Below are 14,283 nucleotides of genomic sequence, written 5' to 3' on the forward strand. Positions count from 1 at the left end.
GAAGGTGAGGTTGCGAAAATCCTATATTGGACACAATAAATGTTTAAGCCCATCCTAGGCCAGATATATGACCATGCGTGATGGTATATTTCGAGCTTCATGTCCACCATTCATGAGGGCAGATTTCAAGCTCCCCATGAAGGAAACAAATGAGCTCCCTCTATATATATGGAAAAGAAAGATGGTACCAGTAAGTAAACATGAGACTCTAGAATCATTGATCTCGACTCTTCCTTGTTGAATTCCCTATTGACTTAAGCATAGGAGGGTTTTGCCAAAGCCTAAGTGCCAACTCTGGTCACATCATGCCCCATTTTGTGTAGGGTCCAAGGTAATATGGAGGCATTGAAAGTAACAACCAACCTTTTACATCAATTGGTGGTGTGCCTACACCATTTTTTGCACCAACAATTTAGTGTCATCTATGGGAAATGGTCAAGAAGCCATTGCATTTTGTTTATTGCTTTGAGAGGCATTAGACAAGGAGACCTAATATCCCCCTTTTTGTTTGTACTTGTAGCTGATGTTTTAAGTTGGATGGTGGATTGGGCAGTTGGTAGAGGGTTGGTCAAAGAATTTAGGTGTGGGGAGTAAGGGGATGGTAGTCTTTCATCTTAAATTTTCTGATGATTCCATTTTATTTCTCGACGACCATAATCTTTCATTTAGAAGAATTTTGGGTATTCTTAATGTTTTTGAGAGAGTTTATGGACTTACTAGGGAAAAGTTGTTTAGCAGCCCTAAGTGTACCCGATGAGAGGTCTAGAATTTCGGCAATAGAGGGGCTGATTTTTGGAGTCCACTAGCAGAGAGGATTATGAAGAGATTAGATAGTTGGAAGGGTGCCCTTTTCTCTTTTGGCAATCGGATTACGCTTATCCAGGTTTCTCTCTAGCATTCCTTTTTATTTTTTATTAGTTTTTAGAATTCCATTGGGAGTTGCAAGCAAGCTTGAGAAAATTATGAGGGGTTTTTTTTTTGTGGTGTGATCTAGGGGGTTGTAGGGACCATTTAGTAAATTGGGTGGAGGTTAGCAAGTCTAAAAAGGAGGGGGGGGGGGGGGGGCTTGGTAACTTGGTGTCTAAAAGCTTTGCTCTTTTAGCTAAATGGTTGTGACGCTTTCCCTTGGAAGATAATTCCATATGGCATAGAGTTATTTGTAGTAATGGGTTGGATGAGAATGGGTGGAATACGTATGCTAGCTTGAGAGGTTCTGGGGAATCTATGGAGGTCTATTCCCTAGATTTATTCTATTTTTACGCCTCACACTAAATTTGTAGGGGGGAGGGGATCCCGGATTCATTTTCAGAAAGGCCTATGGCTTGGGAATGATTCTTTTTCCATTTCTTTTCCACATTTGTTAGATTGTGCTTTGAGCCAAATAGAGTTATTTCTTTCTTTTTGGATTATGGGAGGGGCTTTCTAGCCTCTTGGAATCGTCATTTTAGGAGACCTCCAAATGATAAGGAGACAGTGGAGTTGTCTTCTTTGTTGTCCGTGTTGAACAATTGCAAATTATCCTTAGGTAGGGATGTTCGTTCTTGGTGTTCGGATCATTTAGGGGTGTTTTCTTGTAAATCATTCTTTGAGTTTTTGACCTATTCAAATTATCCCTTTCCTCTTTATTCAGTTATTTGGAAGGTTAAAGTTCCCACCAAAATTAAAGTGTTTACTTGGTTGTGCTTAACAAAATTAATACCAATAACTAGTTGCAAATTAAAAGACCTTTGAAGGCTCTCTCTCCAGATGTTTGCATGCTTTGTTATAGGCATTCAGTAACAACCTCTCACCTCCTTTTGCATTGTGATTATGCATGGAGGATTTGGAATAATTGTTTGGAGTTTTGGAAGAGAGTTGGGTCTGCCCCTATTCAGTGGAAGGTTTGTTAATCACTTCTTTTCCAAGCTTTTGAAGAAGGATAGGACAACTCTATGGAAGTGTAGTAAGTATGCAGTTTTATGGGGCCTTTGGTTGGAGAATGCGTGGATTTTTTCTAGGAAGAAGTTGAATTCTTATTTTGTGTGGGAAAAGATTCCGTCCTTGACTTCTTTATGGTGTATCGGGTTTGGAATTTTAAGAGAAGCTAGCTTTTGGGATTTAAAAAAGGATTGGGAGAATTGGTTAAATTGATTTGTCTTTTTATGTTATAGTTTCTTTAGTTTGTTCTAGATCTTTTTTGGGAGTTGCCTTTTCTCCCCCTTGTAAATTCTCTTCTTATTAATGAATTTCTTTTGCTATAAAACAAAGGTACTTGCATACTCACTAAGGGAGAAAATTGAAAACTAACTTGAGCGAATGTATCCTTCTTCTCCCACCTTTTTTCGGTTGGAGGAGTCCATGCACCAAGCTCCACCAAGGCATTTGCTCCTCCTCAACAATTCTAAAGCCATACAATACTAGATGTAAAACATTGGCAAAAAATGTTCAAGCCTTGGCCTTGCTTGATCACAACCCCTCAAATAGTGAGAGGAGCAAGTAATGTCCCTAAGACCCAGGGCACATTGGTATTTGGTTGCCCCCATTGGTCCACCATAAGGGCGGTAGAAGGCCCTTTGCTTAGTGGGAGGTTGATATACTTGGGTCATTGAAGTCCACCAGACAGTGAGTTCTCATTGTGGTCGTGGACTATTTTACCAAATGGGTGGAGGTGGAGGTCTTGGCCAACATTTTTGTGAAGGATCTTGAGTTTTTTGTGTGGAGGTCAGTTATATGCAGGTTTGGGATACCTTCACCATGTTGATGGACAACAAAGAACAATTTTATTGCATCTAATTCAAGGAGTTCTGCGGTAGGTTGAACATTTTCACTTGGTACACCTCGGTATGTTATCCCTAGTCAAATGGACAAGTCGAGGTGATTGAACCATTCTTTATGCCCTGAAGGCATGGATAAAAGGAGATCTCCATAATATTGTGGGCATACTACACCACTAGTTGAAGACGCGGATAAGGAGCTTGGTTTTTGAAACTAAAGAAGTCATCTTGCTATAGATTAGGGCACTTTCCCACAGGTCTAGTCTATGATTAATAACGACAACTTAAGAGAAAATCTAGACCACCTTGAAGAAACTAGGGGAGCTTCCTAGATTAAAACTACACTTCTACCAACAGAGACTACCCAATATTGCAACTAGACAATTAAAGAGCGATTGTTCAAAGATAGGGATCTCATTCTTTGAAAGTTAAGGGCAACATGAGAAGGGAATGAGACAAAAAGTGCCTATGAAGCTATGGCAATGACTTGGAACCTTGTGAACCTTCAAAAATATTTTTAGGCTAGGAAAAAGGGAATGGGAAAACACTGTAAACACAATATGTGCCTACGACAATGACAAAATTTTTCTTTTGGACACCTCACCTTCTTTTATAGACTTATTAGGCAAAATTCTCCGGGTTGAGCCTAGTATAAGGGAGTTGGATATGAAAACCACAAGGGTTGAGAGCCTGGTGTTGGGAAATTTGATATAAATCCTCTTAAGGTCTAAGAGCCCGGTACAAGGGAGTTGGATATGAAAATCCCCCCTAAGGGCTGAAAGCTTGGTGCAAGAGAGTTGTTGAGAGCTAGGTATAAGTTAGTCGGATGTTAAAACCTCTTGGTGCAAAGGACTTGGATGTAAATCCCCCCTAAGGACTAAAAGCCTAATACAAAGGATTCGGATATGAAAAACTCCCATAGGACAGCGCAATGTGAGGTAGTTAGATGAGAATTCTCCCAAAAGCAAAGATCCCAACCAATTAAGCGCATAAGGGGGACCTCCCTTGGGTGTGAGAACACATTACTGAGCACAAGAGCCTGGCCATAAGATCAAGTGGAGGTAAAAGGCCCTTTAGAAGCCATAGATTTAGGACTAGTTGAAAGAAGAGTATAGCATGCCTTATGGTAAAATTTAAATAAAAAAGAAACATTGTTCAAAGCCAAAAAAGAAGGCAATCACCACCATACAAAAAGTAGGGAAGAGCAAAATTGGTTAATGGCCAAACAAAGGGCCACAACCAAAAAAAAAATTGTCAAAGGTACATATAAATAAAAGGCCAAATCAGAAAATATAGGATGAAAGGTGAGTGCTGCGGAACCATCCTTCTCCTCTGGGGTTGAGCCTATTCTTCCTTATCCTTGACTTGAATGACCCCTTGAACGGGCTTGCAAAGTCTTGTTCTCACCCTACTTTTCAACCTCTATTAGTGGTGCAAGCTTTCCCTCTTTTGAAGCTTAGTAATTAAAGAGTCTAGGCCCACCAAGTAGCTTGAACTAGGATTGCCCAAACATTAGGGCATTGATGGCTAGCTTGTTGTAGATATTGACGTCGTTCGTCCAGGTGCTACCATTGGAGCGCTGCCATTATGCTCCACTATCCATTTTTTGCTAAAACTTCGTCATCTTATTCTACTACATTACCTACTCTTCAAACTCTACAAGGGCTCGCTGCTCAACAAAGATTGCTTAAGTCTGGAGATAGCTGCCTTGTGCAACTTGTAGACATGGTGGTTGTCCTCTCCTAGTGATAGCATGCTCCCATGTAACTCTGCCAGCTCCAAACCTGCACTCAGGAGTTGCTCCATCACCACAAAGAAGGCCTCAGCGATCTGTAAATGGGACATGAATGAGATGATTACATAGGGGAACCAAAGTGAATCTAACGTGGAAAGGAAATTGTTGGTACCTAGGAGAAAAGCTCTTTGATGTAGTTGGAGAGTTACTTAGAGTAGTCTTAGAGATCCTCTCAGGAAGTGCAAGGCCAAGGCTACTTATGGACAAATGCTATAAAGAAGGCGCATGAAGTGGGGAGGCTAGCCTTGATCTTTATAGAGTCACCATCCTCCTTGACTTTGAGTGACACTCCACAACCAAGGAGTCAAGGACCTTTTCAGGAGCTGTCAAAAACCTAGAGATTGAATCTCTATCGTGGATAATAACCTCGATTGCCTTGGTCATGCCTTGCCCTCTTTCCTTACGAAAGCTCACCATAGAGCATCCCACCTAGAATAGTTGAAGGTAACCCCTTAGTATCGAGTCCCTTTGATAGTGGGAGGTTGGACGAGGGCTCATTGGCAGACCTAAAAGTAGTTTTGCCGTGTGGGATCAAAGAGGACGAGGATAGGTTCACAGGGGGCTCAGCACCTTTAGAAGCCAAAGGGTCAGACATGCCATGTAAAAAAATGGAGCAAATAAAGAAGGAGAGGTACCCAAGAAAAACAATGGATCTAAAAGCACTTACCCTTAGAACAATGCAATATAGGATGGTAAGCCTTACCTGAACTTGCTTCGACTTAATGAGCGAAATCCAGTAGGAAGGGATGCTCTAGGAAGTCAATGCCTTGAGTTGGATTTTCTTGGCCTCACTTCAACTTGGATTGAATGAGACATCCTTAACAGGAATCCTCCACTAGCTAGTACATTGATTGTAGACTAGACAAAAATTACACCTCATGGAGGAAGTGCTTGTTGGGCTTCTCATAAAATTACACCACCAGTCTTATGTGGTGGGGTGCTACTCAAGAAGAAAAGGAAATTGGAAAATCTTGAGAGTGAGAGCAAAGCCCAGCCTCCCCCCCCCCCCCCCCCAAAAACACACCACACCACCCCACCCAAATTGGCAAGGATAACAGAAATGCAAAGGATCTTCTAGAAGTTGGGGATGAGTTAGGAGGGGGAGATGTCAAAAGACTTCAAGATCTTAAGAAAAAAGGGGTGGAGTGGAAATCGGAGCCTACTTTGAGTGCCTTCATACACATACTTCCCTTGTACTTTCTTGGCAAGCCTACTCGTCAAGGAGGGATGACAAAGTTCAAAAAAGGAAGGGATACCATATTCACTCCTTATTTGATAGAGGTTCCTTCCCTTCAAAGTGCAGGGTTCGCCTAGGGAACCCTTGAGCCCCTTTGGGTGCATTTCCCACTGCTTGTTGGCTCACTCTTGGAGTGTTAGTAGCCTCATCTTGGGGAGAAAAAGGGTGGGGGGGTCGCTTCTCCTTGAACAAGAGGCACCTCTACGTAGTTGTTATGGTCCTCCTCTCATCAATGCCAATAGTAGCAAGAAGGGCTTGGAAGGGTAATGAAAGAACCCTAATAAAGGATGTGAGAAAGCTAGAGAAGAGGTGAGCAAAAGAAGGAACCAAAGGCGTACATAGTGACAAACGGTAGCAAGGCGATGTTGGAAGTAGTGACAAAAAAGAAGGTTGAAAACCCAAAGATCGAGATCAAAGAAGCGAATGGGAAAACAAAACAACCTATGGAACTAAAAATCAAGGAAGGGACAAATCTGGTGCTTTAGCCAAATGTCAAGCCCTAGTTGCGCATAAATCCCAAATGGCGCAGGGCTTTTTTGCAATGTGCTTAAGAGAGACAAAAATTAAAACACCGCCATTGCAACATGTTTGTGGTGGTACAATTTCTAGGGATCCTCCCGTAAAAACACTAGGTAGTAGATTAGCTATCTGGTGCAACACAGAGAGCCAAAGAATTGAACGTGATAAGACCCAAGCTCAATCCATGACAACCCACCCTCCCATGAAACAAAACCAACTTTCTATAGCTCGGATCACCTTTGGAGGGAGCTAATGAGGCCAAAGATATCGAGTGCATGTGCAAAGGCACATGTGCCTTGATGAGGTGCTCACCCTAGGATTGCCACGTCTTGGTTTGGAAAAAGGAGTCACTGCTCCTATATAGGCAAATGTCCAATACTACACTACAAAGGTGGGGTTGTGTGAATCTAAGACTAGGTGCAATAAACATTGATACTCTGCCATGCATGAGGGCAGATTTTGGGCTCTCCACGAAGGAAATAGGTGAGAGATTCGTCCTTGTATACAAGATATGAGAGAAGGTACAAGTGAGTATAACATGAGACCCTAGAATCATTGACCTTTTGTTGTCCTTGTTGAATTCCCTACAAACTTTAGCATTGGAAGGTTTTCTCATAGCCCTGTTCTGGTCACCCGTGCTCTATTATGTGCAAGTTCCAAGTATCATGGAGGCGTTATGTTTGAACCTCAGAGGTCATGACTGTTCACATTGACCGTTGGTTTGCTTAAACCATTTTTCTCACACCAAGGTTCCCAACTTTGGCAAGGTTAGTGCTGAAATCAAACAAGACAATCCCCTCAGTTTCATTGGCATTCTAAAGGAAATTATAAATCTTCCTCCTCTTAATCTTGTCTCGTTGACATGCAAGACAATTTCGCATAGCCAACCTCGTTGTCTTGCATGTGGAGCCAATGATACCTTTACTTCAACAATGCCAAAGTTGTCGTGTTAGGTGGCCTACCCACAAGGTGCCATGGCATACCCACTAGCGCTTTCTTGAGGTTGCCATCATCCACAAAAAAATTGCGAGCTCTGCCCTCTTTCATTAGGTTTATGATGGTTTGGGCCGTTGAATCTTTAGCAAAATTATCTTTGATGCACTCTCTATTGTGCCAACCTCATTGTGCGACCATTTAGGTGGCTGCAAGCTTGACCTTCTAACTCAAAAGCATTTGCAACCTGATTGATGTTGATGATGGCTGATTTGGTGTGAGGAAAGAATTGTGTAAGTTTTTATTTTTAAAATTTAAAATTTATTTGATTTGTATTTACTTACAAACTAAAATGTTGCCAAATCATCCAAAATTTTGGCCACATGTCAAATACTTATTGGACATCTAAAATTTGACATGATTAAGTTGTCTAACCTAATAATTTCTCTAGAAGTAGTAAGAATTTGTTCAATAGCTCACAAAGTAATCAAAGCAAACAATTACGAAGTTGTCGTGTTAGGTAGCCTACCCACAAAGTGTCATGGCATGCCCACTGGTGCTTTCTTGAGGTTGCCATCCTCCACAAAAAATTAGTGAGCTTTGCCCTCTTTCATTAGCTTTATGATGGTTTGGGCTGTTGAATCTTGAGCAAAATTATCTTTGATGCGCTCTCTCTATTGTGCCAATCTTATTCTGCGACCATTTAGGTGGCCGCAAGCTTGACCTTCTAACTCAAAGCATTTGCAGCTTAATTGATGTTGTGGATAGCCCTCAACTTCTCTACGTCCTTGCTCAATCAGCTAGTGAAGGAACTTGATCTGCTGTTAAATAAAGAAGCATTTTTGTTTCTTGATAGAAACTATTCCTTTATTTGGGAATTGCCTTCTATAGATGCTCTTAGTGCTTTTCTCGAGTAGAGTTATAAACAACATCATCATCAGCATATACTAGGACAAACATTTCAAGGTAATCGCGCAAAACTTGGTTGATTAAAGTGCAGAAAATCGTTCCTTATTTAACCCAAATGAGACAACCAAGAACTTTAAAACCTGTCAACAAGTAATGCAAGCATTATAGTCTCCACCTTCCATTATTTGCACTTGATAGTGGCTTGGTGTACGTCAAGCTTTGTGAAGTACTTCGCATTATTGAGCTGATTTGAAAAGTTCTCACTTAGAGTAATGAGGTATAACTTGTTGCACATAGTGACTTTGTTGAACATCTGTGCTTAATTTAGATAACTCAGGGGGTACCATTTGGCATCAATCCTTGGGATTCTTTGAACACATCTTGCATGGTGGTAGGAGCTCTTGGACCACTTTTTCTGTCACAAAGTACAAGATAGGTTGGTTCATCCCTCCAAATCCCATCTAGAGTTGCATGGTAAAGAGGAACTTCTCATCACTCTCATTCTTTTTAGTTTTGGCATGACTTGAACAAGCGTGACCTATCAAGTAGAGATATCCAGCAGAAGGCGTGGGGATGACCGTAGTCTCCTATAGGAATTGTATCCCAATGTTAGTTGAAATTCATCCTCCAAAACAATGAATCGATTGGCATGTACCTCCTATGGGCCAGGCTTTAGAGGCTCATTTTTGTCTATTCCTAGTGTTTTTTGGGTTATAGAATTCATCAGTTTCATGTGGCATGAATCTTTATCTCACGTGAAGCCAATTCTTTGCACTCTACCTTGTAAGATGAAGTTGTGTGGCATTGATGTCTATCATGGCATGGCACGAGAGCACTCCCATTGATTTAAGGTCCCACAAACATTAGGCCATTATCTTGAGTAACCTTTGGTTCTTTCACCTTTCTATCCAATGCATTGCGCAATTGCACTGCATCCATTCTTAGGATTTTGCCTCTTCTTGCCCTTTTGACTCCTTAGCGGTGGAAGCTTCCAAAGCATTGGGTGAATATGAGGGTAATCAACAACTCAATGAGAGCCTCAACATAGGAAACAAGCAGATTTGTGCTTACCACTAGGCGTGTTGGAAGCCTAAGACAAGGATGACTTCCTTGCAGATGTTGGCTTGGTATCAACTTTTCAACTCTCGGGCTTGCCCATTTTGAAAGACATTTAGCCATCCCCATATAATGAAATCCACTTCTTAGGAGTGGAGGAAGCTTCTCCTGCATAACTGCCATCACCTAGGCTTTAGCCAAGTCTTGAGCCTTTTATTGGCGGAACTCAAGTCTTGCCATAGTTTTAACCCTTTTAAAGAAGTTGAATAATGTTTGTTTTCTCTTTAATGTTTCAAATCAACGTCCGAGGACCAAAGTCTCATTATGCCACGTAAGAACCATTATTTGAAACCATGGTGCATGTAAATTATTGTTGAAATGACTAGGAAGTTAAAGGAATATAAGAGGTCACGAGACCATTTCAAAATGCTTTTGTAAAAGAAAAAAACAAATCCTTAATGTGGTTTTTTTTATGGAAAATTGGGTTGTTGATAGTAAATAAAGGGTAAAAGATACTAACCTCCCTTGACGGTTGGCAAAAGGACATGGACCTCCCCCGAGGTTTCAAAAATTCCACAAACCTCCCCTAAGGTTTGCCAAAAAGACACAAACATCCACTTATATTTGGCAAAAAGACAAGCCTTTTGAGGGACATGTGTCCCATAAAGCAAATGTTAGGGGAGGTTGATGGGATTTTTTGAAACCTCGGACACTAATGGGATAATTTGTAAGTTCGGAAATGAAAAAGCTTATAATCATGTATATGGGGACTTTCTCATCAATGTTATGGAGAAAATGAACTTCGGATGTGGAAGGTATTTTCACACCTTTCTCCATTCTTATCAAAGAGACTTTTGTTTGTTTGTTTGTTTATTATTATTTTTATTTTTCACCCCCCTAAGGGGCTTAGGCAAGTTGACCCTCTGTTCCTTTCCTTTTCATTTAGTTATGGTGGTTCTCTGCAAAATGCTAACCAGAGCTGTTGGTTATGGTTTGATTACTGGTTTCACAGTAGGAGGGGAGAATAGAAGTGTTATTTCTCAGTTGCGCTTCACAGAAAGCACAACTATCTTCTAAGGTGCTAAGTTGAATGGACTTCTTTAACTTGAGGTGCATCTTGCTGTCTTTTAAAGTGGTGTCAGGGTTGATGGTTAATTTCAGGGGTTGAAGGAGGTGGCCTAGTAGACATCTTACTGTGTAATGTAGGGTGTGTTCCCTTGATTTATCTAGGGCTTTTTAGCGGCTAACTTCAAACATGAAGCCATTTGTGATCCAACATGTTAATTGCCCAACATGTTTCTGTATTTCATGTCTCTCTTCACTCTGCCAACCTTTATGGCTACTATTTTAGAAGGGATTTAGATATTTTTGTGGAGCAGCAGTGGGGTAGTGTTCAAGTACCCACATGGTTAGATGGGGTGTGGTGAAACAATTCCCATGGCTAGTACTGGGATAAAAGAAATGACTAGCCTTAGCAGGGTCTTGTGGAATGGCTATGGTGATCTATTGTGGAATGGGATGAATTGTGGAGAGTGATGGTTGTCACTAAATATGAGATGGATCATGATGAGCGTATAACTTAGTGAGGGGGCTGTGGACGTGGTGATGTGGGAAAACATTAGGAAAGATGCAAAAAAAAGTGGCTACTTTGAGGAAAAATCATCTCTCAGAAATCAGAATCATAGTTACAGGAAATTGCAAATAAGAATAGATTTGCTTGGAAAGCCACTTGGAAGACAAGCCCCCACAAGGGTAGCTTTCTTTGCTTGGGAAGCTGCCTGTGATAAGATCTTGACCCTTTAAAACCTGCAGAAAAGGGGAATCATGCTAGTGAACAGATATTTTTTTTCAGAAATGAAAATCAGGGACTGGGCACCACATTGATTTGGTGCAATTGGACCAGGAATCTGTGGGACAGTGGCTTGGCTACACTGGGGATTAAATGGGTGGCATCAGTTCTGTTTTGGAATAGTTATTGGCTTGGAGAGGTATATGATTTTCAGAGAGATATATTTTATATAAATATAATAGTGATAAAGTGGGTTGGATCCCTCTTACTATTTTTTGGTTAATTTGGAGGGAAAGAAACATTAGTGGTTTTGAAGGTGTCGATAATTCCCTGTTAAGAATAACTGGTTGAACACACTCTTTTTATGGTTTAGTGAGCTGTATTATGTGAATGATCAGGCTGCCATTGATTTTGTTGATATGATCTCTCTGTAAATTCCTCGTGTCTTCATGTTGCTCACCTGGGTGTGTCTAATGATATTCTGGTCATCAAGATCCTTGTCATGATAAAAGTTCCTAGCTTCATTAGAATAAGAAAGTACTTCTAGATGGCTGGTAAAAGCTTTCAGATCAGAGAAAAATTAAATTTCTATGGGAAATAATGAGTTTTTATTGTTATTCATGAAGACCTTTGCAATGTCAGTGATTGTCATTTTTACACCAGTCAAATTTTCCTGTAATCAGCGGAGAAATTTTTCTCAGAACTGGGCATCTTGGGTAATGGGTTTGACTGTTTAGTTGCATCCATCGCCATAATGAAGATAGGTAAAATTAGAAGCCAAATCATCTGAATAATTTATCTAAGAACTGGTGCATCTGTGGGTGACATTACTTTTGTTGTTTTTTTCCTATGACCTAGAACATTATTCTTTCTCTTTGGAACATTGTCCTAATCTAAAGCGAATTTGAATTGTACATATTGGGCTACAGATTTACCATTTTCAACCAGTGAAAGTCGTTTGAAAGAGGAATTCTCAACTTTTGGCCAAGTAGCTGAAGGTACATCCAATATCTGTTCTTGCTAGTTGCAGAAGAAAACTGGAGTTGATTCAGTTTATATCCATATTTGATGCCAATGTTGTGCAGGTATGTTGGAGGGTTATGGGTGCAATTGTGAGTCAGATTTGATAAATATCCCTCGTGCACATGCACGTGCACGCAGTCTGTCCATGTTTAAGATACTATTTTCATTGATTTTTATTGTTATTTTTATTTTCATTTTTATTTTTATTTTTTACATTTACATGGTTAAGAAACTTTGCTGGAACTATTTTTTTAAGAACTTTGGTGCAATTCAAAACAACAAATTGGAATTAACCGACAAGAAGCAGTTCATCAGGTTTATTCAGTTACATTTCATCAAGATTTTGTGGTAAAAAATTTCTGCAATCTCCTTTGTTTGGTATGTATTTCACATCCATGCATAAAAAACTCTTATGTATAATATGGAACTTAGGAAAACCCTTATGCTTAGCAGATTATTGGTTGTCAGTAGCATTTGATGTTTGAGAGTAAAATATTGGATTTTTTTTCTTCTTTTTCTGAAGACTCTTCATCGAATGGAAATGAAATGGGCTCATTTATTGTTCTCTCTCTCTCTCTCTCTCTCTCTCTCTCTCACGCTCACAACTGTAAAGTAATGCCATTTTGTACACATTGCATCTTTTAAACCACATTGCAGTTAAGGTTGCCAGAGATGAAGCTACAAAGAGGTCCAAAGGGTATGCATTTATACAATATACTAGTCAAGACGATGCCATGCTGGCCATAGAAGAGATGGATTCCAAGGTTGTCCTTTGTCCACTTCTTCATGCACTCTTATTTGCCTCCCTTGGGCATTACTAATCCTAAAGACTCATCCTTTTCTCTTTCAGAACTTTGAAGGTAGGGTGATTCATGTTGATCTTGCTAAGCCTGTGAAGAACGTGGGCAGGTCTCCAATAACTTCTGGGCCTCCCATGGATAATAATCCGCCAAAGCAAGACATGGAAGAGGATTAATTAGAGTTGCAGCCAAATTGTAATGTTCAGCTGATTCCTAACTTGGCCAGGCTTGGTCCGGTTTTCCAGCCTCGTTTGTCCGACTGCATTTGACTTGTCCCTGGCCACTTTTGATTGGTCGGAGAAGGGGAATTGTTCTCCAGATGGGTTGTTGTATTGTTATCATATGACAATTTGTTTGGTGTTGAATGGTACATTTGGTACATGGCCTTAAATTTGTAGAGCATATGCATTTGAAATCATATAGGAAAGCTAGATATACACAATGTTACACAAAATAATGTGTGAATATCTTCTTCTTTTTTTTCCTAAGCTATGGTGCGTGAATATTTAGTAGAAAAAAAATATTGCATTTCCTGTTCAGCCATCCTTCATGTTTTCATAATAAATGCTGAACTGCTTTGACTTCTTTCTGTCACAGTAGGAACTTAGATGACTCAATGCACAATAAAATGCTTATGCCGCTGCTGTGCAAGCTAATCTCACACAAACTTAGTTTGGCGTCTTTTATTTGATGTCATCACTTTCTTCTGCGTTAGTTTTTCATTTGCCCTGCCCCTCCAACCTCCTGTAATGCTACCGAGAACATGAAGCCTCATTCACAGATTTCAAATCGTGAAGCACTGTAATGAGAAGTTTGTGAATAATAGTTATTATTTTTGTTATTTCATTTAACATGTAATAAGAAAGGGTAGTGGCGTCACTTTCACATTTGGAATTTATATTGTGTAGAAAGTGAAAATTATTGCTTGAAAAATTTTAAAGTTTAATCAACCTTAAATAAAATTACTTGACTCTTTCCATGCTTAAGCACTGCCTTATATAACTTCTTCATCTATACTACATAAGCAATATTCTTCTTAAGTTTATTAGTTGGCAAATGGATAAGCTTTTAATTTACCGAAAGAAATTTACTTTTAAGGTCTCACATGGGACATCCTTCTGTTCTTGAATGCCTTTCTAGGCATGAATGTAAAATACTGTGTATGATGAGTATTCTTCTTTAAAAAATATCACCAAATATCCACCACATTTTAAAAAATACCCAATTATACACGGCATAAAAATTGAATTCACGTCTCAAACACTCACTTAACCTTGATATTTTTTTAATTTTCTTATTTCTTCATAGACTAATATCTTACGTAATTGTACTCCCAAATCCTACATGAGAATGCAAACCATTAATTATTGATTTTCTTGAACTAAAGTATAGTTTAGTAACTAATGAACCGATAGTATATTAAATAAGTGTTATAACTTCACTCATAGTAAAATCAAATTACTTCAGAA

At 39.7% G+C, this 14,283-nt stretch overlaps 1 protein-coding gene across 2 annotated transcripts in view; it reads left to right on the top strand.

Moving 5' to 3' along the window:
* LOC131160133 (glycine-rich RNA-binding protein 4, mitochondrial) overlaps positions 1 to 13,268 on the top strand; it is a 28,255-nt gene extending 14,987 nt beyond the window's left edge. The window contains exons 2-4 of one of the 2 annotated variants that reach the window (XM_058115488.1): positions 11,921 to 11,989; positions 12,672 to 12,778; positions 12,865 to 13,268. In XM_058115488.1, coding sequence (XP_057971471.1) covers positions 11,921 to 11,989; positions 12,672 to 12,778; positions 12,865 to 12,990 — 302 coding nt within the window. In that variant the 3' untranslated portion in view covers positions 12,991 to 13,268. The remainder of the gene's footprint in view (positions 1 to 11,920; positions 11,990 to 12,671; positions 12,779 to 12,864) is intronic. The other variant, XM_058115489.1, reaches the window with a different exon arrangement.
* The last annotated feature ends 1,015 nt before the right edge of the window (positions 13,269 to 14,283 follow it).

Source organism: Malania oleifera, chromosome 7 (genome assembly GCF_029873635.1).
Source record: "Malania oleifera isolate guangnan ecotype guangnan chromosome 7, ASM2987363v1, whole genome shotgun sequence".
In the NCBI taxonomy this organism is placed as follows: Eukaryota; Viridiplantae; Streptophyta; class Magnoliopsida; order Santalales; family Ximeniaceae; genus Malania; species Malania oleifera.